Source organism: Heliangelus exortis, chromosome 5 (genome assembly GCF_036169615.1).
Source record: "Heliangelus exortis chromosome 5, bHelExo1.hap1, whole genome shotgun sequence".
Taxonomy (NCBI): domain Eukaryota; kingdom Metazoa; phylum Chordata; class Aves; order Apodiformes; family Trochilidae; genus Heliangelus; species Heliangelus exortis.
The window spans coordinates 25,620,017-25,644,228 of NC_092426.1; the positions used below are offsets into that span (position 1 = coordinate 25,620,017).

General features: G+C 37.8%; 1 protein-coding gene across 2 annotated transcripts in view; it reads right to left on the reverse strand.

The window, feature by feature from the left end:
- Nucleotides 1-24,212, reverse strand: part of NPAS3 (neuronal PAS domain protein 3) — a 588,621-nt gene that overhangs the window by 16,042 nt on the left and 548,367 nt on the right. For both annotated transcript variants that reach the window (XM_071746155.1, XM_071746154.1), the window contains 2 exons: nucleotides 15,722-15,915; nucleotides 9,498-9,604 (listed from right to left, as the gene is read on the reverse strand). In XM_071746155.1, the coding sequence (XP_071602256.1) occupies nucleotides 9,498-9,604; nucleotides 15,722-15,915 (301 nt within the window). The remainder of the gene's footprint in view (nucleotides 1-9,497; nucleotides 9,605-15,721; nucleotides 15,916-24,212) is intronic.

Below are 24,212 nucleotides of genomic sequence, written 5' to 3' on the forward strand. Positions count from 1 at the left end.
CAAAAGTGGTCTGAGTCAAACTGTTACACAGTGTGGGCTCATAATAGGATTATAGTTTGCAGCTCAAGACATCATCACTTGCCAAATGCATCGAGAGAAGTCTTACATGTTACACATCCAGGTAGGGAGAAAAAGCAACTCTAAATAGTGAAAGTAGTTTGGAAAAACATTCATGGACTTTGTAATGTATCCTAATTCTAGGACAATGGCACTCCAGCCCTCTGAAAATTCCTAACCTCTGCTACAAATGCTGCTTTCATTTGATTCCAAATTATCACAGATAAGGACTAGGAAGATGGGTTGTTTAAAATCAACCCTATGTTACCAGTTTACATGATTTCAGTTCACAGCAGCAGTACAAATTTATTAAAATCCAGTGAAAACAGAAAAAAAAACCATTTTCCAGCATTAAGCACAAAGCATCCTCTCTTGCTTGAACAGAAATATTTTTCTTCCTCTCTCTCTTTCACGGTGGTTATAATACACCATTTGCCAGTGGTCCATTATTTAAAATTCCATTTTCATAATTATATTTAACAATAGCTTTTTAAAAGAATATATAATAGTAGGTAGGATGTTTACTTCACAACATTATGTAGGTATTGATCAAACTTAATGACAGAATTATAATATATAATTCAGTGTATCACTAGATGCACTGTTCCATGGAACCCTACATTTTTCTGTTGTTTCTATAGATAAATATAGTGTAAGTAACTGAATAAATTAATTATAAACTTGATTGAAAAGTGAACACTAGATTTGTCTACCTAAGATTCTCTATGTTTTCTTCTCTCTTAACTTTCCTTTTCCCCTCTGATTTACCTGTCTCCCCATGACTTCTGTAACTTCAATCCTGCCATAAAGTGATTTCCTTCTGCTAATATTGAAAAGGTCATTTAGAAACCCAAGCCTGCTTTGAACACCAACTTCAGACAGAACTTCCATTATCATTAATGAACTCTCTCTGTTCAAACTGGAGGGGAAAATGAAATCCCAGATCCAAATTTTGCCCTCAGCTATTAAAATGCAACATCAGAGAAGAATTTTGGCCCTGCTTGCTCAAGAAACTTAAATCCATCCTCCATCTCTTCACTAATATTAATGTCTATCACATGACAACCTATGTATGATTAATGGCTTGAGAACATAACCCTTTCCATTCCAAATGTATCAGCAGACTATAAACAACTATATCTTTTACAAATAGGAAAATAGAAGTTTCACAAAAGCAGACTGTCAGCAATATTAATTTTCTTTTTGAATTTTATAGGTTAAAGATGACTTGTTTCAAGGGATAGGATCACTTTGAACATGATTTAATTTCTGGGATAAGAGTCCCTGTTTGGGTACTTGGACTGAGTAGAATGAGTGGTTTCTCAGCCTAATCTCTAGAGGAAAGGGATCCACAGCTCTGCTGTGTTGTGTGCATGATGGAATGTTCAAACACCCTTCCAACCACCACAAAAATTCATCACTGACTTACGTAGTACATACATAGTAAACTCGATTAAACATTTTTAGAGCATATTGTACCTTTATACCAGTTAACTTGTAAAAAGAAGAGGAAGCGAAAGGGAAGGGAAAAGGGAAAGGGAACGGGAAGAGGAAAAAAATCTTTCCACTTTTCTCCATAAGCATTTAAAAAGATAGCTTAACACTAACCAAAAGAGATCCCTTCTAAAATAAAAATAAAAGGACCTCTGAATAAGTGACTGTCTTATGATTTCAGAATCACTACTCAGCAAGCTGTGGGCATTGAGTACAAAGGCTTCAGATGTTTGGCAGGGTATTCCCAAAAGCTCACTGAGCTGAAGTCCTGGACACCAACCCACTCGCTTTATAAGTTACCAGACATCAAACCCAACACTGATCCACCACTGGCCACATCACTCATGGGTAGCAAAGCCACAAGTGATTTATGCAAGTTCCTTCAAAAGAGTGCTAATAAGACCTATTGCCACACTGTCACATGTCTGATATATGCTACATATTTTACTGATACTATTTTCATATCTTTCTGGCTTTGAAAATTGTCTGCCTCAGAGACACAAGGTCAACTGTCTGGACCTTTGAAAAATAAAAAAGAGGGAAAAACCCAACAGCACTAATGTGTTTCTAAAACTCTGGAATGATCTGCAACAGTTTCTTCTTACCTTCACACAGTGACATTTCAGGATGCAGCATTTCACAGCCTAGGAAACTACAAACAAAAACCTTAATCCGTTTTTGGATTTTTTATGAATCTACAACTGTTTCTGACTTAAATGTGATGAATGCTTTGGTGTCAGTAATCTTGGATCAGACCTCCAAGGTTTTTCTGAAGGGAAGAATAATTAAATACTTTCCCCCTTAATTTTTAAAATGGCACACTTCTACATTCCCTGGGGAATAATCTCCCCAGGGAAGTGTTGGATTCAGTGACACTGGATACTTTAAGACTCAGCTTGACAGGATGCTGGGCCATCTCATCTAAACTGTGTTCCTACTTAGAAAGGCTGGACCAGATGATCCTTGAGGTCCCTTCCAACCTGGCATTCTATGATTCTGTGATAAATTACATAGCAGAAATCACCACAGAAATACTTTGGTAGACACAGTGTAGGTGAAGCTGCTAGAGGTGCACAGTAAAACCTTTTATTCCCAAGGCTTTGCAATTTATCATGGGCTTCTGCAATCTATCACAGGAATGATTTCAAAGTATAAATTCATCTCTGAGATTAGAAATTTTGAGCAAAAAGACACTGTGAAAAAAAAAAAAAGAAACTGGGGAGAAACTGGGAAACCAGAGGTTCCCAGCAAAAATAAGAGCTCAGCCTTCACTCTATAGCCCCTTGATGCAGTAGCTGTGCTTACATAGATGGTATTACATGCATTTTTAATAGGAAAACAGGAGAAGAATTTAGGTGTAAATTTCAACTGATTATGAGCTGTGGACAATTTACAGTGGAGAGCTTACAAACTGAAATAAGAACTAATCAGTATTGCATTAGATTTCGTTTGAAGATGAAATAGCATCAAGAATTAAGATAAAGGGCTACTGATGCAAACTATATCTGACTCATCTTGCAAAATCACTGTATCGTGCTAAGCTACAGAAGGCAAAACTCTGCAATTAGGGTCAGCAGCTAATGGTTTAAATAGCTTAAAGGTTTAGCTTTGTAGTGTTTTCTGGTTTGTTTACTATCCAAAAGATTTGATGCTTCTGGTAAACTCTCTTACATATTTCACACAGAAAAAACATTTGTCCAATAGCACAAAATTTGCACATGAAAAACAGTCACAAAATATCATGAAGACTGTAAATATATTGGGATTTAAAATGATATCTGAATACGTATATAGATAATTAGAATACAGAAGACTACAACATTAAAAACTGTCCTCCACAAACAGAAATCAAGCAGTGGTATAATTCTAATTTTTCAAGGAATGAAGCAACCATGAATTATTAGTGTATTATGAAGAAAATAAGGGTGCAAGGTGTATACAGTTGCATATTGCAGAGTGTTTTCCCTTTCTTCTGAAGTACAAACCTTTGGTCAGAGAGCAAAGAAATTAAGCTAGACAGACCAGCATCTCTCATAATTCAAAAAAGCATCTGCAGGAGCAAAAACATCTGCAGGATTCCCAAGCATGGCTAAAAGACACAGAACATGAACATTCTTGGTTAGGTGCATGTCTCTTCAGATTCATTAGGACTGAAAAATGAATGCTAGGCATGGGCTAAAGAAAATTCCAGGTTCCTTTTTTCTCTCCAATAAATAAAATAGTTTTTTTCTTTATATGCTTCTGTTTATTCTAGTTTCTTATCTCCTGTTCCCTCCTCTACCACCACTCTCCAGTCAAAGGGACATAAAAATGCTGGTCTCCAAAGCAGAAGTCTTTGCTGGCCCATAGTATGGATGGGGAGGAAGACTGTGCAGGTGGTGAGACCAACAATTCTGCAATACTTTGCAAACAACATACACCAGGCTGTCATCAGGATGTCAGGCAGGCTTGGTTTAAGGATTAGCTAAATACCAGACATTCTATCAGTCTAATTTAGAATCAATCTTGCTTTTTAGTGATGATAATAAACTTGTACAAACATGAGACTCATTTGTATATTTTAGCATTTTATTTCAGTCTAAGAAAGCAAAACCTGACATTGGAATCAGTTTGATTTTTTTGGTGATTGAAGATATTAAGGACTACAAGAGCACTGAAATTTCGATCTGATTAGGATAAAAATTCCTCAGGATCAAAACACTTCTTTTTTTCCCCCTACAGTTTTGCTAATTGTGTGCTACTTGACATTGCAGAGTTATTCCACAGCATGAGAGCAAAATATGTGAAGTGTATTTTAGTGTTAGAAATTATCAACTCATTCTATTTGTTTTTCATGTGTTTGAGGTATTAAGAGAATAAAAAATTAAAACTGATGTGCATAAGTAAAAGGGTTAGTTAAACTACAGCTGGTAGGCTAAACTACTAAGCAATATTTTGTACAGCAATAGAATTTCTCTACTGAACACACACAAATGAAATCATAACTGATTTGAAAGCAGACTAAGGGGGTAATATCCCTTGAAAAATAGGGAAGCCATGAAAAAGGTGAATGAGGAATAGTTTCTTTTCAGAAAGACTGGATTATTCTAACCACTGGAAACCAGATAAAGTAGATTAGAGGGAGTGTTACCAAACCTACTCATCAGAGACCTTTGCTTTATGGGAAAAGAACTTCCCAGGCTCACTGTTACTTAGGAACTGTATTTCTTATAGCTGTAAATCAAATCCTGAGGAAACAGGATGATATTTTCTAAGCAATAGCTGAGGACAAGTATCTTTTTTTTGTGTCAGGTTTCTGAATTTAGATCTCAATTAGGACTTCATAATGAAAAAGCATGTATTATATACCAATACATACTCATGACAAGTGTTCTTACAAGTGTATTGTCTTATATCTGTCCAAAAGTATATTCATGGTTACCTTTAGAGCTCCTGTTTTTATCCTTCCTTGCTGCATCCCTAATAATCTTCACTGAACAGTAACATCAAGTACTTGATGTTCAGTGAAGATCATTAATTTTTCCAATTAAATGGAAGATGTATACTTCTATAGCATATGACACCAAGTCATAGCAAGAAAGATACTTTTTAAAACAAAAAGGGACATTATTGACCTCTGTATGATGTCAACCAAAGGGAAGCACATATGCACAGCATCATACTCCAGGGGGCAGTGGGTGTCAATTGCCCTTGCTGAGCTCTACAGACAGGGCTAAGACATGATGAAACAGTAATTTTTATTAATCTGCTTGATTTCTGATATTGATTTACATAAAATGTATCCTGATAGCTGTAAGACCAGGAATATTTTCTTGTCATTGGAACAAGGGCAGTTCTACCAATGCAGGGACTCATGGCCCAGTGAAAGTCTATAAACTTTACTATACCGGGAATGCTGTTCAGCTCTGAAATGTTTCTATCCAGAGCTAAGTAAAAAGAGAGGATCCAATCGAAGCAAAGTAGAACTGGGGGCATGAGGACTCTTTCTAGAGTGTTAGCTCTAGATTCATAGCTCCGAAAGGTAAAACATTCAACTTCAACTCTTTAACCCCAACATATCTTAATTAAGAGCTAGGATCAGGGACTCTATCTGAGCCAGAGCTGCAATTTTTGAGGGTTTGGATTCAAAGACAAGTTGTTAGAGTTCAGCCAGTTGCTGTGTGTCAGCTGCAGCAACAGCTGAGCCATGATGCTGGATAGTGTACAGGCTGTTAGACAACAGAACATTTAAACTACAGTCTCTGTGAGAAAGACCTGATTTAGGATAAGTGGTATCTGTCAGTATTCTACCAGTAATTTGTTTGACAAACAGAGAAGATTAACAAATGAGACATTTCATAAACTTCTGAAACCATGAAACACTATCAAATGGGAAGCAGATTAAATGAGGTAGAATTGTAACTTGGCTAGGAGACTTTTGAAAAAACATGATCATTGAAAGCTTAAATGAAACAAGATAGAAACAAGATATCCCTAAACTTTTTATTTAGTTTGAAAAAAACCCGATGCTTCAATAGCTTTTGCGATCACCATCTCATATTACTGTGTTGGACTAATACAGGACTATGTTGACTTAGACTGTGACTGTTGTTTTATTAATCCACAAGGTATAACTAACATAAATCTCTAAGTAGAAATCTTGACCTCTCTGAACCTAATGGAATTTTTCCTATTTACTTGACTGGGGTCAGAATTTTAGTCCATCTGGCTTTGCTTTTCTAGGGCATAATCCCCATGTCAACTGAAGTCAATGAAAGCTTTTCCACTGACTGTAACTGACCTTTCATTATGGTAGCAGATCCCTTACTGTTGTCACTGCTATAGTCCAGCAAACCTTCTTCACCATTACACTTGTTATGGTCACATTCCTGGAACTCCTTTTGTCTTCTTTCATCTGAGATAGCTTTAACAAGGCCTGTTTTTCAAAGTTTTTCATGGGCTGCTATGATCTGAAGCCACCAACAGCCCTCTTGATTTTTTTTTTTTTTTTTTTTTTCTTGTGATTTCGTGGAACATTTTCTTTGCTTGTTTTCCTCTTTGATGTCTATGATTAACCTGGATGAGAAGTTAGGATGTACTGTTCTTACTTTTTCCAATTTCTTTCTGATATGTTGTCAGTGAATAAGCAGAGTAGTAGTTTTACTTAGGTTTATTTTTACCCTTAGATCTACCATTGCAATTTGGGATTCTTCTTGTTCCAATCTTTAAAAATTATTTTGTCTCCTGGGAAAATCAATCAAGATTTTTAGCTGCATTCTGCAGACTTCCATCAAACAAAAACTCTTCAGTTTGCTGCTTTCTCAAGTCCTGCTTCTACTTTTCAGCAGGGCTTTCTAACAATTCCTTTAGCTTCTAGCTCCTCTTCAAAATATTGCACAATATTGCTTTTTTTTTCATTGTAGTCTCAAGCAATTATTTCATATACTGCACAAGCAAATCTCAATGTCTATTCTGGGGAACTGCAGTCCTACTTGCTTTTACTTTCTACAACCAGTGTTTGAAAGTTCCTGAATTTTAGTGCTAATTTTATTTCACTGAATCAGGAAGATCTTTTTAGTTTGGTTTGAACACAGTTTCTAGGATGGACAAATTGCTATGAAGTGTTTAGGGGTTTTGTAATTTCTTTCTCTTGTTTTTTTCTTCCAGGTCTTTTCCCAAATGTTAGAAGTCAGACATATCTCTTTCGGGGGAAGATATGAACAACTTCAGCTTCTGCAGGAGTTATAATGGGCAAGTATACTTCCCAAACTGACCTCAGGTCTGATTTAGACCTTAAGATCTTCCATCCAGAGCTTGAGTTCGGACATCATGAAAAGACACATGCAAAGTCCTGTACCTGGAATGGACCAAATCCCTGCAATATTACAAGCTGTACATAATAAGCACAAGCCCTTATTAAGGGGCTGGCACAGGCCACTCAGAGACCTTGTGGAAAGTCTCACTTTGAAGGTTTTTGAGATCACCTAGACAAGGTGCTAAACTGTTTGCTTTGACACAGTGTTGGCCCTTTTTGAGCACGTGGTGGGACTAGATGATGCCCCTTCCAACCTGAATGATTCTGTGAACATCTCGTTCTGTAAGACACGAGAACTACTATACAGAAAAGCTGTTGCCAGCCTCATCTACTGAAAATCAGTCTAGTAAGAATTAGTCTAGTAAGAATAATGATGCTATAGCCACACAGCCAAGTTTGGAACCTCACTGTGTTGGATTTTGAAAATGAGAAAAAGTGCCCCCCATGTGCAGTGAAACCAGGAACACAAGGTGAAGTAGTTTTCTAAAAGTCATTCCTGTCTCCAGGGTCTCCTGAGTCCTTATGCATAAGCACTGGACCACACCACACTCACACTGTCTTCAGAGGTGTCTAAGTTTTCTGAAGATGAATGTTTCATAAAGCATATTCTATTTCAGAGAGAAGTGGTCATTCAGAAGATTAAGGTCTTTTTCAAATGGGATGTTCATCTCTGCCAGGTGGTATGTTAAGTCTGAGTCATAAATATCTTTTATTTCCTTGGTCAGGTAGTGTGGTGGAAGTGCAACTTGTAATTTTCGACTCCCAGTTTTCAAGAGCACCAAGCAAGTTCCTTCATTTGTGAGCAACTGACATATTGTCCAGGATATTAAAAGCTCAAAATGTAAATGATGCAAAATTACTTTGCTTATCATTTTGGATAGTTGATCTTATTTTTTTCCCACAGAAATGTATCTAACCTGACCTTCTTCTGCCAAATGCACTTTACCTTGTAGAAACTACAGGGACAATTTGAAAGCTTTATAGAGCTTGATACTGTGGTTGTCTGCCATATATTATCATAGAAGCTGTCCCTGTTCTGCTTTCCAGCTGCAGTCATCCTCCTATTTTTCCTTGCAGATCAAGCAAGGTACTTTGGGACTGAAGATTTATACCTCTTTCTATTGTAGTTATATGATTTTGTAAAAGCTAACTAAACATCCCTGTATTTGGGTTGCTACTCATTTATTAGAAAATGCTAGCAGGACATGGTGCAGGGGGAACACAGCTATTCAAATCTTGGACTCTGAACATAGGAGGCAGTTTGCAGACAGTCTTTTACATTAAGAAAAACAGACAAGTCAATCACTAACACAGTCAGTCCCTGAAACTTCCAAAGAATTATCTGGCTTCACTGCAAGCACAGATAAATTAGAGATTATGGGCCTAAATCTCCTTTCGCACCAGGGTAAATCAGGAGCACCATCACTGAAGTCAACAGATCTCAACAAGAAAAGAATTAGGCCCTATGGCTTTTAATAAGAGGAATACAAAGCATTTAATTACAAGGAATCGAGCTGAACCTCCCTTCCCCCAAACACAGATATATGCACATGCTCTCTCGTGAGGTTTATCTCTTTTAATATTTTTTAACTTTTGCTATCCTTATCCTCATCAGACACTACCTGTGTAGGGACTTAGATGCTGCAGGGGTTGGGGCTATTTAGATGTTAATACTTGGAGTGGTTACAACACCAGTAAAGCTGCAGCTCAGTTCTATATTGAAAGACCTGGTGAAACTCCCAAATATACTGTAGTTTTTAACCTCTGTGACTCCGAAAAAAACACACAACAACAACAAAACAAAATAACCCCAAACAAAGAGAGGAGTTCATTTTCTGTGTCAGGGAAGCAGTTTCTCACTGAAGCCATATCTCGTAGAAGGAGTAAAATGATGCAAGTGTAAACAAATGGCTGCTGGTAAGTTTGGTAAAACAAATATAATTTCTTACTTCCACATATGTGAACGATTTTATGTCTATAAAAAGATTGGGAAATTAATCATATAAAAAGTTGTATCTGAGCCACCCTCTACGACACCCTATGACAAAGAAAGCAGGTGCTAGATGAAGACCCCAGTTGTGGAATATAAGCAGTAGTTCAGGAACAATCAAGTGTTATACCAGATTATTTTGACAAAAATGGAAGTACTTACAGTCTAAGTGACTATGTCTGATGCCTTCCACATCTTCAGCATGAATGAAGTGGTAACATCTCTTTCCTACAATATCTACAGGGGTCAGATCCATGTAATCACTAATCCTAAAAAGGAAACAAAAGTACAGCCTATAATTCAAGAAGAAAAAGAATACAAGAATTGACAATTGACTCAGAAAGTGAGATCTGCTAAAAGTTTTTTCATCACTATAGTAATCTGAACAAAATATCTGTACAAACAGGCTATATCCTTAAAGGAAAAAACAGAAACAAAACAAATAATGTTTTTTTTAAGAAACCTTGAAATCCTTTTATCCATTTAAGTAAGTGGAAAGTTAAATTCTAGTGCATATTCTCCCTGGAGCATAGCACCAAGACAATATAATTCCATGAAATTGTAAAGCATTAGCAACAATCCCAAATCCTCATTAAAAGACCAAGATGATTCAAGGTTACATAATAAAGTAAAACATGTTATGTTTATACCAAATGATTAGAGACACATTTCATTTCAACAGATTGGTCTTCTATTGGGTATATTCATGAAAAAGCTCTTCAACCATTTCTTGGCACCAAGTCCAAGCTGATATTTCACAGGATATAATTTAAATGCTGAGACATACAGATGCCTCAGGGTGTTATCTTTTTTAGTCTAATTCATTTGGGAGCTCAGTTTTCACTCTGGGCCCTTTCAACTGGGACTTTGTTGTTTATTGCACATAGAAACTTTCAAATCTCTTCCACAGGCTTTTGTGTGCATGCATCTGTGTGTGCCTGTGTAAACTTCTGTCATGGAGTGTCAAGGTGTCAATGTCCTTAAATGCAGTACAGAAAATAAAAAAACAATTGGAAAAATGCCTTGCTCACACAAGCATTTAATCATATGCCTGGCTTGTAGCAACAGAATAATTTTTTAGGGTTTGAAATCTGCAGCAATGACTTGGGTTAAGCCCACTTTGCATTTGTAAGAAAAAATTGCCATCCATTTAATGGAGTTATAAGAAACACCAAGCATCTTGATAAAACCAGGCAGCTGAAACAATTGGAGTGTTATCTCAAAGGAGGTCAGTGGGGAGGCTAAACCAGTAACTGAACTGTGTAGGCCTGGGGGGTTCCTAGGTGGCAGAGGGGGCAAACACAGCTGCTGAGGCACTGACTTGCAGAGCTCTTTGCCTGGGGATCTGAGGCAGGAAGAATGCATAGACCACAAGACTGAAGGAGAATGGAAGCACTAGACAGCACCATAACAGCACTGGAGGTCTGTCCAAATTGAAAAAAAAAAAATAAATTACAAAGACAAATATGAAAAACATCACAGATAAAGCAAGTGTTCTCAAATTTGCTAGTAAAAAATGTCAAATTGTGTTTACCATGAAACACAATAGACTTCTACTTTTTTGACAGTGCATGTTGATGTACACTTTCAAACAACTGCCTTGTAGTAGTTACAGCCCTTAATCAAATGGGGGATACTCATCTAGAGATACCTGTCTAATGTTTAGCACAAACCACAGTTGAAAAGTGTCTCTCCTGCCTTCTCAGAGAGGACACAATTAACCAGGATAAAGTGAATTCTGGAACAGTGGGACTCCCTGTCTCTCCTGCTGAGTTCCACCATTTTTGTTGCACAGTGAATTAGTAGCTGGGAAACAAAGGACTTGTGATCTCTGCCTGGTGAAAAGAAACCTGACCAGGAGGAAGGGAGCTTGAGGTTTAAGCATTCCTGCCCCCTGGAATGTGCATTATCTCTTTATACTAAACTAAGCCTATAAACAGTCCATGAAGCAGGAACTAGAACTTGTCTCTCCCTCTCTCACGTCTACACTCTCCTCACTGTCTCTTCTCTGGTCCAAGAAGTGTGTATTTTCTGTTAGGAGATGGCTCTGCCTGAAGATCAGGGAGAAGAAATCCCACCCTGCCCAGCCCAGTAGCAAGGGGCAATCCCCATGCAGGCCACTGCCCTCTGATGTACCCCAAGTGTGAGTGCTACAGCTCCTAGGGCCAACACCAGGGCTAAGATGACCATTCTGCTTCCCTCTCTGGTAAATCTGACTCAGCTGTACTTTGCTTCTCTGCAGCAGAATGTTTGTGTAAAGTACTCATGAATAAAACCACAGTTGCCTGAACAGAGCAAGGCAACTGTTGAAGCACATTCACAGTAACTTCGGTTTAAAGATAATATTAAGAAAAAGCTGTTTCAAACAGACATAGGAAGGCCACAGGAATATATCAAAGGTGCCAAAGATCATAGAATCATAGAATTAGCTAGGTTGGAAGGATGGATAATAAATAATTTGCACAGAGAAAAGAAAGATATATTATATCTTTGAGCACCAGTTAGGAGACAGATCTTGTGGCTCCCAAGCCCTTTGACAAAATAAAGCAACAGGTTGATGAATAGGAACTTAGTTCTGCCCAATATAGAGACCTGATCCTGTAAAACATAGCCCCAGGCTTACTTTTGAGCAGACTGGTGGTTTCAGTGACTTACAGGACTGTTAAGATGATTGAAATTTAGAGGTAGGTATATGGTACAATGCTTTGCTGAATTAGGACCAAATTGTGTACACATTTGTATCTATCTCTAAGCCTTATACTTTCTTCACAAGGCTTCTCCTGAAGCATACCTGAAGAAACTATTGGTAACCACTGTCACGGCCAACCTGCCAAACCTCTTGCATTCAGAAAACATCATGTTTACTAAGTTATTTCCTTTTGGGCATATATTAGCAGATATGGCTACAGCAGTCCACATTAAACTGGTCTCTAAGCTGCCTCCAGATGGTCTCCAATGACTAAGAATTGACACTAAAAATACACAGACTGATGTTGTACTCTAGCAGCAGTCTCTTTATTTTGCTGCTAGTTATTTATCACCACCGATGATGATTTGCCCTCTGCAAGTGTTGTTCTCCCTCCATTTGCCAATACAGAAATTCTGTTTTAGACTAGATGGTGATGTTTAGACAACAAGAATCCTACACTTGGAAAACAGACAAGGATTAACATACCGCATTTTAGATAGAAAATTTTTACATCCCCATTTAACAGTTTTAGAACATAATAATAATTGTTTGAAATAGCCAGTGCACTAGCTAATGGATCTGGACTGAGAGAGACGCTAACACCTGACTGGTTTGTGCACTGAGTCCAGGATTCCGATGCAGATCTTTTCATTTAGAGCAAAGTAACAAGATGTACCCAAAGACTTGAGTAATGTCACTCCTGCTCCCTGCTGTTGCAAGCAGGCAACCACTTGGAAAACTAGGAGTACTATTGATCTCACCCCTGCTGATCCAATGGTCCACTGTGAGCATTCATTTCAGCTAAGTAGCACGGCTTCTGCTCCATACTCCCTGCAGCTGCCAGTAACTCCCCATTGCTCCATAAATAGTGCTTAAAGTTTCCCCAGCATGGATCCATTTTTCACTGTTTTCATCAGCGTTGTGCTTGCTTTACTGTGGTACCACAAAGAATTTCCCGTCTGCCCACAAATGCCAGGAGTCAAGCCAGTATATTCAGGATGGGATACTTCTCTTCTATAGTTCGAGAAAAGAGATCCCAACTTCCCTGACTCAGAGATGGCCTTGGCAAATGCCCAGATAATTCATATGACAGCTTCTATCAGCTGCTCAGTTAATTCCTTCCCTTCTTCTGTCCTTTCCAGCTTTTACAGTCACATTCTGTTTTGTACCTGCTATGAAAACCAAGTCTTGTCAATCTTACTCTATTTTCCATCAGTGGAAATCCCTCTGCCTTGGTGAACTGCTATTCACCTCCCAGCCCCAGCAGAAGGGCTTCTACTATTTGAAATTTCTTTTATAAACTAATTTTAACATTGACACAGGGGCTTAAAATTAAACTTGCAATAGAAATTCAAGTACCACCATATGCCAAGTATATGAGATAAAATCCATCACAAACAAGGAAAAGTTGTTTTATAATGTTGCCTTTACCTTAATGAATGAAAAACATTAGTAAGCTTAACACTTTCTTGCATAAGTCAGTTGGCTTACCATAGTTTACCATGTGTTATCAGCGTTTCCTATGTAATTACTAACCAGCACTCTATGTAGGATACCTTTTTGTTTTTTCAGTGATGTCTTTCTCACACATTTGAAAGTTTTATTACTACATGAACATAAAAGGAAGCTTTGAAAAAAATGTTTAATTAAAAAAAATACACAATTTAGGACTCATAAAAATGCCAAACTGATGGCAGAGAAAGTATAAATCTTTCTAACACAGCCCATAAATTCATAACATACTTGACCTGGCGGAACAGTTAATTTTTCACGTCCATTTGATTTCAGGCTATTTTGTTGAGGTTGCCAACAAAGGTAACAGTAAGTGCAGGTGATTTTGTTAAAAGGAAATCTGTTCATTAGGAACTGGACAGATCCCAGCAACTCATTTTTCAGAGACCATTGAATAGCTCTGCAGTGGCAGCAGCTTTCCTTTAGTACCTACGTAGGTCACAGTCAAATCAAACACTAAGGCAAAAGGTTCCTCATGGATCCTACCACTGATCCCCAGAGGTCTTTGACCCACTGCCAGATTACTGGGTAGGGTCATAGGCAAAAACTCAACCCAAACTCTGATACTGTTACCAGCTTTCTGTGTGACCTTGTGCAAACCACTTTCTACGGAGTACTTTTTCCAAACTTAAAGCTAAGAATAATTTATTATCTTTTCAATAATGCTTTTGAAGTTTAGATGAAGTGCTCTCTCTAATCGCCAAGTAATATTATAATTAATATTATTGTGGTAGTTCAGCAACATGACAGCAAAGATAACCTCATAACTGAAACCCAAGATTACTTTAAAATGGTTCAACTTAGCATTTGAGTTTATCTCCTTTTATCAAAGTTTATATTGACTGCTATCCTGATCATAGGCATTTAATTATGATTAAACAACTATCATTGTTTATATCAGAGAGCTTCCACTCAACTTATAATATGCCATGGCTGCTGTCACATGGAAAGCTTGCATTAATCATCTTGTTTGTTCTACTTTTTGATGATACATCTCTGTGAGGGAGAATTTCTTTTGGCTGAATTACCTGCTTTCTTCCTTTCCAACCTTCCATACCTCAGACTTTTACCAGCAGATTCCTATTTCTTTATTACTTATGTCTTCCTCTTGAGCTATTCACTCTGCTCGAAATATCCATTCCCTAAATTTTATTTTTCAGGGCCCTGAGGGCACCAATAAGCCCTAATGGTCTTTATGATCCCCCCTAACACTGTGTGAGTCCCCTGGGGCCATCAGCCCCTGCCCCAGTTACACTGCAGTAAAGTTGGTCTCCAGTTCTCCACAGCTCTGCCCTGCCTGGCCACAAGCCCTGCCAAGACAGGACCAGCTGATGTCCTGACCTCTTCTCAGCCCATCTCCAGGGAGGTGCCCAGTGCACCTCTGGTTGGTGGTGCTCCAGTGCCCCTCTGCTACCCTGTTTCTGGCAGGGGTGGCAGGCTGGGCCCTGGCTGCCAGGGATCTGCCCAACAGACCCACATGGGGAGCCCCCATCACTACTGGCACTCCAGGGAGCAGAAAGCCCAATTTAAATCCTACCTCCCACCTTCCTAGAGCACTTGTTGCTACCACATCGAACACAGTCCTCTCTCAACCAACTCCTCATCACCTGTTCCCATTTCACTGCTGTTTTTCTGTGTACGCCCTTAACCAATTTTATTCCACAGTTTTCTCACCTCTTACTGCAACAGATCCCACCTCTCTAGCCTACTATCTAGACCATCTGTGCCTCTGTTCCATTAAGACACTGAGCGTGATGTGCTGTAATCTGCCAATTAGTTAAAAAATGGAAAACTTTAAAAATTCAGACAGGAAGACTTGTGGAGGGGAGGACGGGGAAGCATAAGGACAGCCATACAGGTCATACCAACGTCTGTCTAGTCCCAAATCTTGCCTCTGAGAGGGATGGTGAGAGATTGCAAAAGGCAGGGAAAGCTTGGAGAAATCTTCCCAGGTCTATCCTCCCCTATTTCAGCAAGATGTCCTGCTAATGATGGCTTTTAATTTACCTTTATCCTCTAATAATGTGATGAAAATCAAGGTGATGATGATGTGAGTGAATTCAGTGGTCTCAGAGAACACTAGCATGATATTGCAGTAGTCACAAATTTAAAAACTTTATGCCAAGCCCATGGAAAAAAGAATACACATAGCTAATAGAAAGAAAAAAGGAGCTAAAAGCTGTACCTATTTTCACAGTAAATGATATTGAGGTCCATATTCACACGAGTGACAAACATGTGGCAGTCAATCCTGACTTCATTAATTGTAGGAGGTGGCAAAGCATGAGCAACGACAACAAGTCCCATGATTTGGCTGGGGACTGTCCGTCCGTGGGACAGTGACACTCTCAGACGTAACCGGCCTGTTATATGAATCACCTGGAAAATAAAAACAATAAAAGAAACCCCAGTGAATTCTGGATGCAACTATGACATCAGTTTCTTTTAAAGGACAGCATTACTATTACCTCAGACCACTTAACACAGCCAAAAATTGTACTCAGTTACTGCCAATATTAGTGTTAAACTTATTAATATTGGCTGTCAACAAGTCTTATATGTCCTCATGGCAAAAAAGAAGACAAGAACATAACAGGAAAATGCTTCACATTCATCAAATAAAACCCTGTGCTATTGATTTTTGTTGTGGTGGTTGATACAGAAAAAGAGAAGAAAAAAACGAACCAGAAATTCAACAAAAGAGAAAGGGAGATTAAATGGAAATAATGAAAGTAGAAATTAATAAAATATTAATTTTATAATATTTGGAGATTGAATATGAGACAAAAAGATCAGCGGTTCTGAAAATTTTCCAGAGTGGATTTAATTGAATTGCTAGTCACCTACACCATGGAGACACTGCTCACAGCCTAGAATTAGTTCTTTGTGGTTGGCAATTTGAGAAGCAACAGACTACAAGTGATCAATGAGCTCAGCTGCAGGATGATCTTACATCCACAGCAAGATTTTAAGGGCTGGTAGACTCTTAATGCCTTTGCCTATTACACTGTGTAAGTATGGAGAGCTCTGGGAGTGCATGTTTTTTTTTCCTGTTCACAAGATAAAACCACAAGATGCCCAGGAGAAAAAACTGCAGCCCTGGCAAGTGAAATTCTAAGGATGTTGCCAGAGATCTGGAGTAAATTGAAATTCTGGGAAAAGAATAATCCCCCACTTCCAGTTGCACTCCTTCAGGAGTTCTGTGAATAAAGAGGTTTGGTTTTTTTTCAATAAAAGAATATAAATACAACACTGATGCTAGATCTTAAACTGTAAATGGAGACACAGGGAAAAAGAAAACCATAAAACTGGCAGCTGCAGGCTCTCCCAGACTTTCACTCTCAGTGTGTTACAACATCATCATGAAGAGACGGGAGGCCCTTTCACTGTGATCTCAGACTCACTATTCAGAGGTCAACAAAGATGTTGGGTCAGCACCAAGTGCATTGGAAGAGGTGACAGAGGTGGGATGTAACTATACACCCATGGATACTTGACTCACAAAACCAGTGGCCAAACCCTTTACTTCTGTTCTGAAATTGACTCTTTATAGAAAATGAGAGGGAAGAAAATCTTTCATTAATTAGACTGCAAGCCACAAAGTGCATCCAAATTCAAATCTAACTCATGCTAGATCTGTGATCTAAGCCTTGAAATTTGTTTCTCTATTTTAAATCTAATCACAAAAATATCTCCTTTTTCCACTATTTACATTTCAACTCCAGCCAGTTCAGTGAATCTGAATAACTAAAATGATTAGCTGCTGGTTTTGTCCATTTCAGTTGCAGGTTTCTGACCACCCACATTTAAAGTAATGATTGCCTAAACTCACACTTAATGCACCTTCAAGGGTAAACTAATCTATAAATTTTTTAAAAAGTTCCTAAGGGCAAGGATGCATAAACAGTATTTCAAACAGTCTTTTTTTTTTTTTTTTTCCTCAAGACCCCATTAACTAATGAAGAAATAGCTAAAAGAAATAGGATTAACTTTGCAGGAGGGGCCGTAATAGTGTATTTTGCTCCTTCTAGCTAGGTTTGCATAAGCATCTGCTTTTTATCATTATCTGTCTCTTTTTATCATGCAGCTTCAGCTTACTGAAAAAACTCAAATCTGTAAATGTTTCAAAAAATGCTGATGGATAACTAGTAATAATACTGAACGTGCTTTGCAAAAGTATTGTTCTGTTGTTTTTAATGAGTCCTTATGCTAATATGTTTGACGTTGGCACTATCTCTTGAGGGAATTTTTAAGATATATCATATTTAAAATCCATTTATCTCTTCCTTGTATTTTGAAGCCTCCATGTCAGTTGCAGCTAAATAGCAACATAATTTGTTTTTGAACAACTCTCTATTCAGTTAGTATCTCACTTTTTCCTGTTTCCTCATACATTTGAGGAACACACCTTGGATGCAGTATTACCTCAAGAGACAGTTCCAAATCTTCTAGACCCCCCCCATGCCAAAAAATTGTTGAATGACAATATTTTGCTTCCAGATTAAAATTATTCCGTTTGTTTCTAGCTCTATTATGGATCAAACATGTTCTAAACCCCAATGTGATTTCAAATTTTAGGGGTTAGGACTCAATTGCATTCTGATCCTCTACACTGGGAAACGTACAGCATACTGCCCATCATTTCCAGTACCTGTAAGCCTCTACAGAAAGTCTAGTTCCATGCCTGAAATTGCTTTCTATGACAGCATTAGTCAAATGTACCAAGTGGGAAATCTAATTGGTAGTAAAAAACAATTCTAGCTGTCATGACCTTGTCTACACTGTGAGTATTGCCACTTTTAACATTGGCTCATTTGAGCTGGGATTAGGGGTGCTTGGAATTATAGGGTCAATTATCTCCAGTAGCTAAAATTAATCTCTTCATAATTCAATCCCTTAGCACTACTCTATCATATCCTAAAGCAGTATTTTGACCTTAATGGAGCTAAATTACAAGAATAAACTGTTTTATGAAGGACAATACTTGGGTCCAGCTGTAAATATTTAACAAGAATTTGCTAGGAATATTCTAAAACTCAAAAGTAAACGGAGCTTTTCTGCGCAGTTTTCTTTATAAATGCTTTTTTCTGAAAAGTACTCAAGAGTCCAAATCCATCTTTATACTATAGTTTTCAGCTTTCTAGTAATACTATATGAATAGGCTGGGACATTTAGACGTCACAGCAAGAGAAGACAGTGCCTCTGTATTTTCTCCATTATAAAAAGGTGGGTTGATGCTATACTCCTGAAGCCCCAGGGATTATCAGAAATTTTGTATGTCAAGAGCTGTGCAGATTTCCCTAGCATTTCTCCATCTACCTCTTAGTTGAAAAAGGAGCACTGAAATCAGTAGCTAGTGTCTTTTTTCATTCTAATGGGAGATAGACTGGTTTACAGTTTAGAGACTTTTTTGCTTACAAACTGTTCATCAGCAGATGTTGTAACTTTCATGGTAATTTCATCATACAGAAGCTGAGTGAAATCCTGTGGTCAAAATAAACCTTGTGACTTGACCTAGACCAGGATTTGAGATGGGTCATTCCAACCTGTGTTATTGCTAGTAGTGTAACCTAGTTGTACAGTAGTTATACTTGGACAGATAGGTGGGTAAACCAAAAGGCATTCTGCAATAATAAAAACTTTAACCCCGTGGAATTTATATAATACATACACTGCTGTAAAGATGGGCTGAAGCAAAACAAATACTATGAAAATCTTCTGTACTGTTTAAATGCCTTGTTAAAAAATTATAAGTCAACTTTGCCTGACACTCCAATATTGGATAAAAGTCATTATTTGGCTTTTATTTTTAGCTGATTAGAAAAGGGATTTGCAAAACATTGTAAGTACATGTAAACACAGTTTATGAGTGTGGGAGTGTTAACAAGCCACATTGCTTGGGCAAATATATATTTCTTTTCCCTGCCATATGCTCTCTTTAGTCATCTGTTAGTGATAAGCACTTAGATGTGCTCTACTAATGTCTACTCATTCTAAACAAGCACATCACAAAGACCTTGATAAAACCTTCCCTCTGTCAATACTTAAGGAAAGGAAAGCCCAGTGATTGAAAAACACATCTGGAACCTGCTCTTAATCCTTCAGAACTAAATCTCACCTCTGGAGATGGAAATACTTCCTTTGTCAAAAGACATCTTTAAATATTACATCCATTTTTTCACATACGTGTGATGTCAGAGTAAGGACATGCATTACCAGAGGCTATAAAAACCAGCAAGCATGAAAAATCTGTGAATTTCACCTTTCAGATGTCTCTGTGTTCTTCAAAACTGAAACTTCCATTAGAAAGAAATTTCTAAACTATTCCTTTTGTTCTCTGTGTAAATCACCATATCAATTTATTATGGCACTGAAGCCACAGCACTGGCAAAACCGCTCCCTCCACTTTGTTTTTTTTAATGACACATTAAACTTGAAGCCTTAAAATTATTGCTTAGATCCAAATTTTGATCACCACATATGAAAACAACCTAATTTAGATTTATGTGCCTGGATATTTATTTAGCTGTCTTACAAACAACCAAGACATATTTACCCTTCTGTACAAAAACAATTGTCATTCACAAGGATACAGATACTCAGTTTGTTCTCTCAAAGATGTTATTTTATACTTCCAAAGCCAACACCTAGAGCTTTAAATCACAAACAATTTGAACTGCTAAAATTGGCTGAAGAAATATCTTACAAACTGTAGGCATGTTCTTGTATCTTTCAAGGAGTTGTGTGCTCCTTTACTCACACATATACGGATATGCATGTCAAGACCTGCTGGTGACACTAGGAAGACAAATGTTTTAACACTCCACAAGGTAAAGTGTTCCTAGACGGGTTCAGGTGATTTTTAGGCTAAGATTGAGCATTTGGAAGCAGGCTTTCCTCTGGACTTTTCAAAGAAAACAGCATCTACTGTCACATCTGGAGTTCACAGAGTGATATCCTGAAGGTTCTCTTTTTCTGACATTAGCATATAAATGTCTATAAGGGTAGACTTCAGTATAGCTTTCTTTATCTACCACAGTTCCTTCCCTTCCTTCCTGGACCTGCTGTAATCACTGCAACTTTTCTATTTGTTTATTTTTTTTCATAGTCAGAGGCCATTTGTTTTTGAGCTCAGTCTTCATGAAAACAGAGAGGTCCAGTAAGGCCTTATTTCTGCAGTTCCAGTAACAGTTGCAAATCCCATTCTCAGACTTAGTGCATTTCTATGAACACAGCAGTATTCCTAGTGAGAGGTCCCATGGAGTATGACATTGTGGTATTGAAAAGGAGTAAGCTGCTACAGCTGCAATGTTGGACCATCCCACATGTGCAACAAGTTTGATGTGTCCCACATGTATCCAACTTGCTGTACACAGAGATAATTTTTACATCATGTACAGTTAGCTTAACACATAGAGGACACTGAACTTGCAGCATGAGCCATATAAAGTGGTTTTCATGTGCCCAGTGGTCACTCTAGGGTACCCCTGTTTATCTGGAATCCTGATCAACCAGCCCTCAGACAATGAAGTTGTGAAAAGTAAAGTTTGTAGACATATGCTCCTGTTGTATGAATACGAGATTTACTCTTTGTTTTCATCTGTAAAAAAGTCACCATACCTTTGTTACCATCAGCCATCTCCAACTTCAGGTGTATCACTTACCTTTTCCTTTGGACAGCATAACAGAATAACATCTACTTAAAGTAATTGGTCTTAATAGTTACTTGATTTAGAAGTTTGCTGCTTCAGTTTCAGTCTTGAAAAAGTGCTTGTACACTGAAAAAGGTTTCAGTTTTTTTTCTGACTATGGTTTTTCATCTAATAAAAGACATTGCTTCTATACCTTGTCCTATGGTACCAAGTCAGCACCGGAACAAAAGAAACCAGTAGTTAGTGCAGCCATCAGTGAGTAATTCTGAACCTCAGTTGTTTTTTTAAAATAAAGTGATTATGCTGTTATCTATGACTCCTGAGAAACAGCTCTGTAAGTAAAAAGCAGTCAGTCTTAGTTCAGTTATGCACTGAATGCTACCTGTACCACTGTTAGGAGCTGTAGTCTTGAGCACCCATTCAAAGAATATGAGTCTGATTTCAAGGAGGGTGAACATTATTCCTAACACACATAGTTTCAAGGTCAATAGCCTCTTTTCCCATCTACAAGTACATTTACAATCCCCTCAAATATACCTGCGAAAGACAGTCTGAGAATGGAAATGGTATTTACATTTAAACAGCATATTTGGTCTCAGGACGTATTTTATTGTTAAAAAGTCAATACTAGTTTTTGGAGACACTCTAGGCTTCTCCCATCTTCTCCCTGATACCAGTCTCTCCAAATAATAAGATTGAAAATCCGTTCTGCTGCTTAAAACAGTCACAGGCAGAATTTAGACTAATCCTAGGGGGTTTAAAAAGTATCCTTATGAGACCTCAAACTCATTGGGTGCTTAAAGACAAGCATCACATGAGAAACACCCTGGCTTGGCAGGCTCAGTTCATTGCTCTTGCTCAGTCCCTAATACGACCTGAAAAGAGTATTATTTAGTGCACTTAAGGAATTTTGAGACCAGCAGCAAGTACAATAGCCACAGTCACGTTCATTCAAGTACACCGCAGGGAGCAGCTGCTCTTCTGCATGAAAGTTAGGGTTTTGAACACTCACACAAAAACCTGCTTGGATAACCAATTCCAACTCTTCCTCAACATGAGGATGCATAAGCTCTTATCTTTCTTTCACTTCTCACTAGATAATGAAGTACAGGGGAGGAGTAGGGACAGATTTCCAACTTTCCAAAAGAATAAAGACAAAATGAGAACCTGACACCACCCTTATTATGTCTGTCATGTGAAGCTCCCTGGTCTGTACTTGTCTAGTTAAAGGGTTATCTGAAGAATAAGCTACAACTGCTCTGATAGAGTAAAGGAAGTGTGTTGTATGATAAACAATTCCTGAAAAAAAAAAAAAAAAAGAAAAAAAAAAAGAAAAAAAAAAGAAAAAAAGTATTTTTAAGTGTGTACAATATAAGCAGTTTTCCAAGAGTTATCAGACCTCAGGAGTCTGGAAAATGAACAGCACACCAGAAGTCCAGAGGTTGCTCAAGAATAATTTATAAAAAAGTATCTACTATCAATATTTAGATAAACATTTAGATAACCAGATAAACTTTAGATAAACATTATTATATCTTCAATTTATGGCTTATTTTTCATTCTGTTACATAACAGCATCTCCATTTTATTATTTCAGATTATAGGTCAGATCAGCAATTATTGTTTAGGATAGTATATGTATATAATGTATCTAAATATATGAGGGCTGGGCATCAAGAAGGAAGGGACAACCTCTTTTGTGCCCTGTTATAGGACGAGAGGCAACAGATTCAAGATAGAGTGCAGGAAGTTCCACCTCAACTTGAGGAAGACTGTAAGGATTACAGAGCCCACAGAGGTTGTGGAGTCTGGAGACTCTCAAGACCTGTCCGGATGCCCTTCTGAGTGACCTGCCCCAGTTTTGGTCCTGCTCTGGCAGCAGCGTTGGACTCGATGATCTTCAGAGGGCCCTTGTAAGCCCTGGCATTCTGTGATTCTGTGATACATACTATGGAACAGGTTCCCCAGGGAGGTATTTGAGGTCTCATACCTGGAGATATTCAAGGTGAAGCTTGATAAGGTTTTGAGCAACCTGATCTAGTTAAGGATGTCCCTTCTCTAAATAAAGACAACACAGAGCTGATACTCTTGAAATCAGCCTCATAATATAAGATAAAGAAACACTGTGTTGAATCTTTACATATAATTTTTCATTATTTGGCTTTATACAGCTGCAAAGTTTTTCATTTTCACAAACAGCCCCCACAGTAAGAGCTCCAAACATTCTGCTATTGAATAGCTTCCTTTAAATATATGCAGTGTTAGCAATTCAACATGACAGGCTTTATTTTAATATTTTTGAGCCCTTTTCCTTTTTAAGATGTCTTAATAAGTCAATCTATACACACTGCATTATTTTTTGTGAACCAAAACATACAAGCATTTGAAGAGGATCAACATTTAAAAAAGAAACTAACTGAAATCACCACACTGCAACCTGAATAAGTAGCCACAAAAATTGGGTTTATAACAGAATACTTTTTGAAGTAATTGGCAGGAAGACTGTTCCAGTGCAGACTGCTGCAAGAGTGCTCTTGGCAAGATCATAAACACCAGCAAAACTTTAATATGCTCAGACAGCCAAATACAAACTGACACCAGGAACCCATGTGTGGCAACAAACAGGAAAAAATAAAGTATCTCAATTCAATACAAGCCTACATACAAAGAGATCAATTTTTACAATTCGTGGTTTAGCATACAATACAGCTGCCCTCAGAGTGAATATAGAGTAGCCATACATAAGAAATTAGAACTATCAATTTCGGGGAATTTCTCAAGAGTCCTTTTGATATGTAATACAGCAAATATAATGACTAAGATACCAGACATCAATGCATTAAATGAGATCAGGTTGAGATCTATTTGGAAAAGAGAGGCTTAAGCTGGAAAAAGAATCTCTTTGATATGACCTCCAGAGCAGACCATTTGCAGAAGGATTCAAGATGAGCAGATTTACCCTTGCATATCTGCTTGCTTTTAAACATAAACTCTAAAATATCTAATATTGAGTTATTGAAGAAA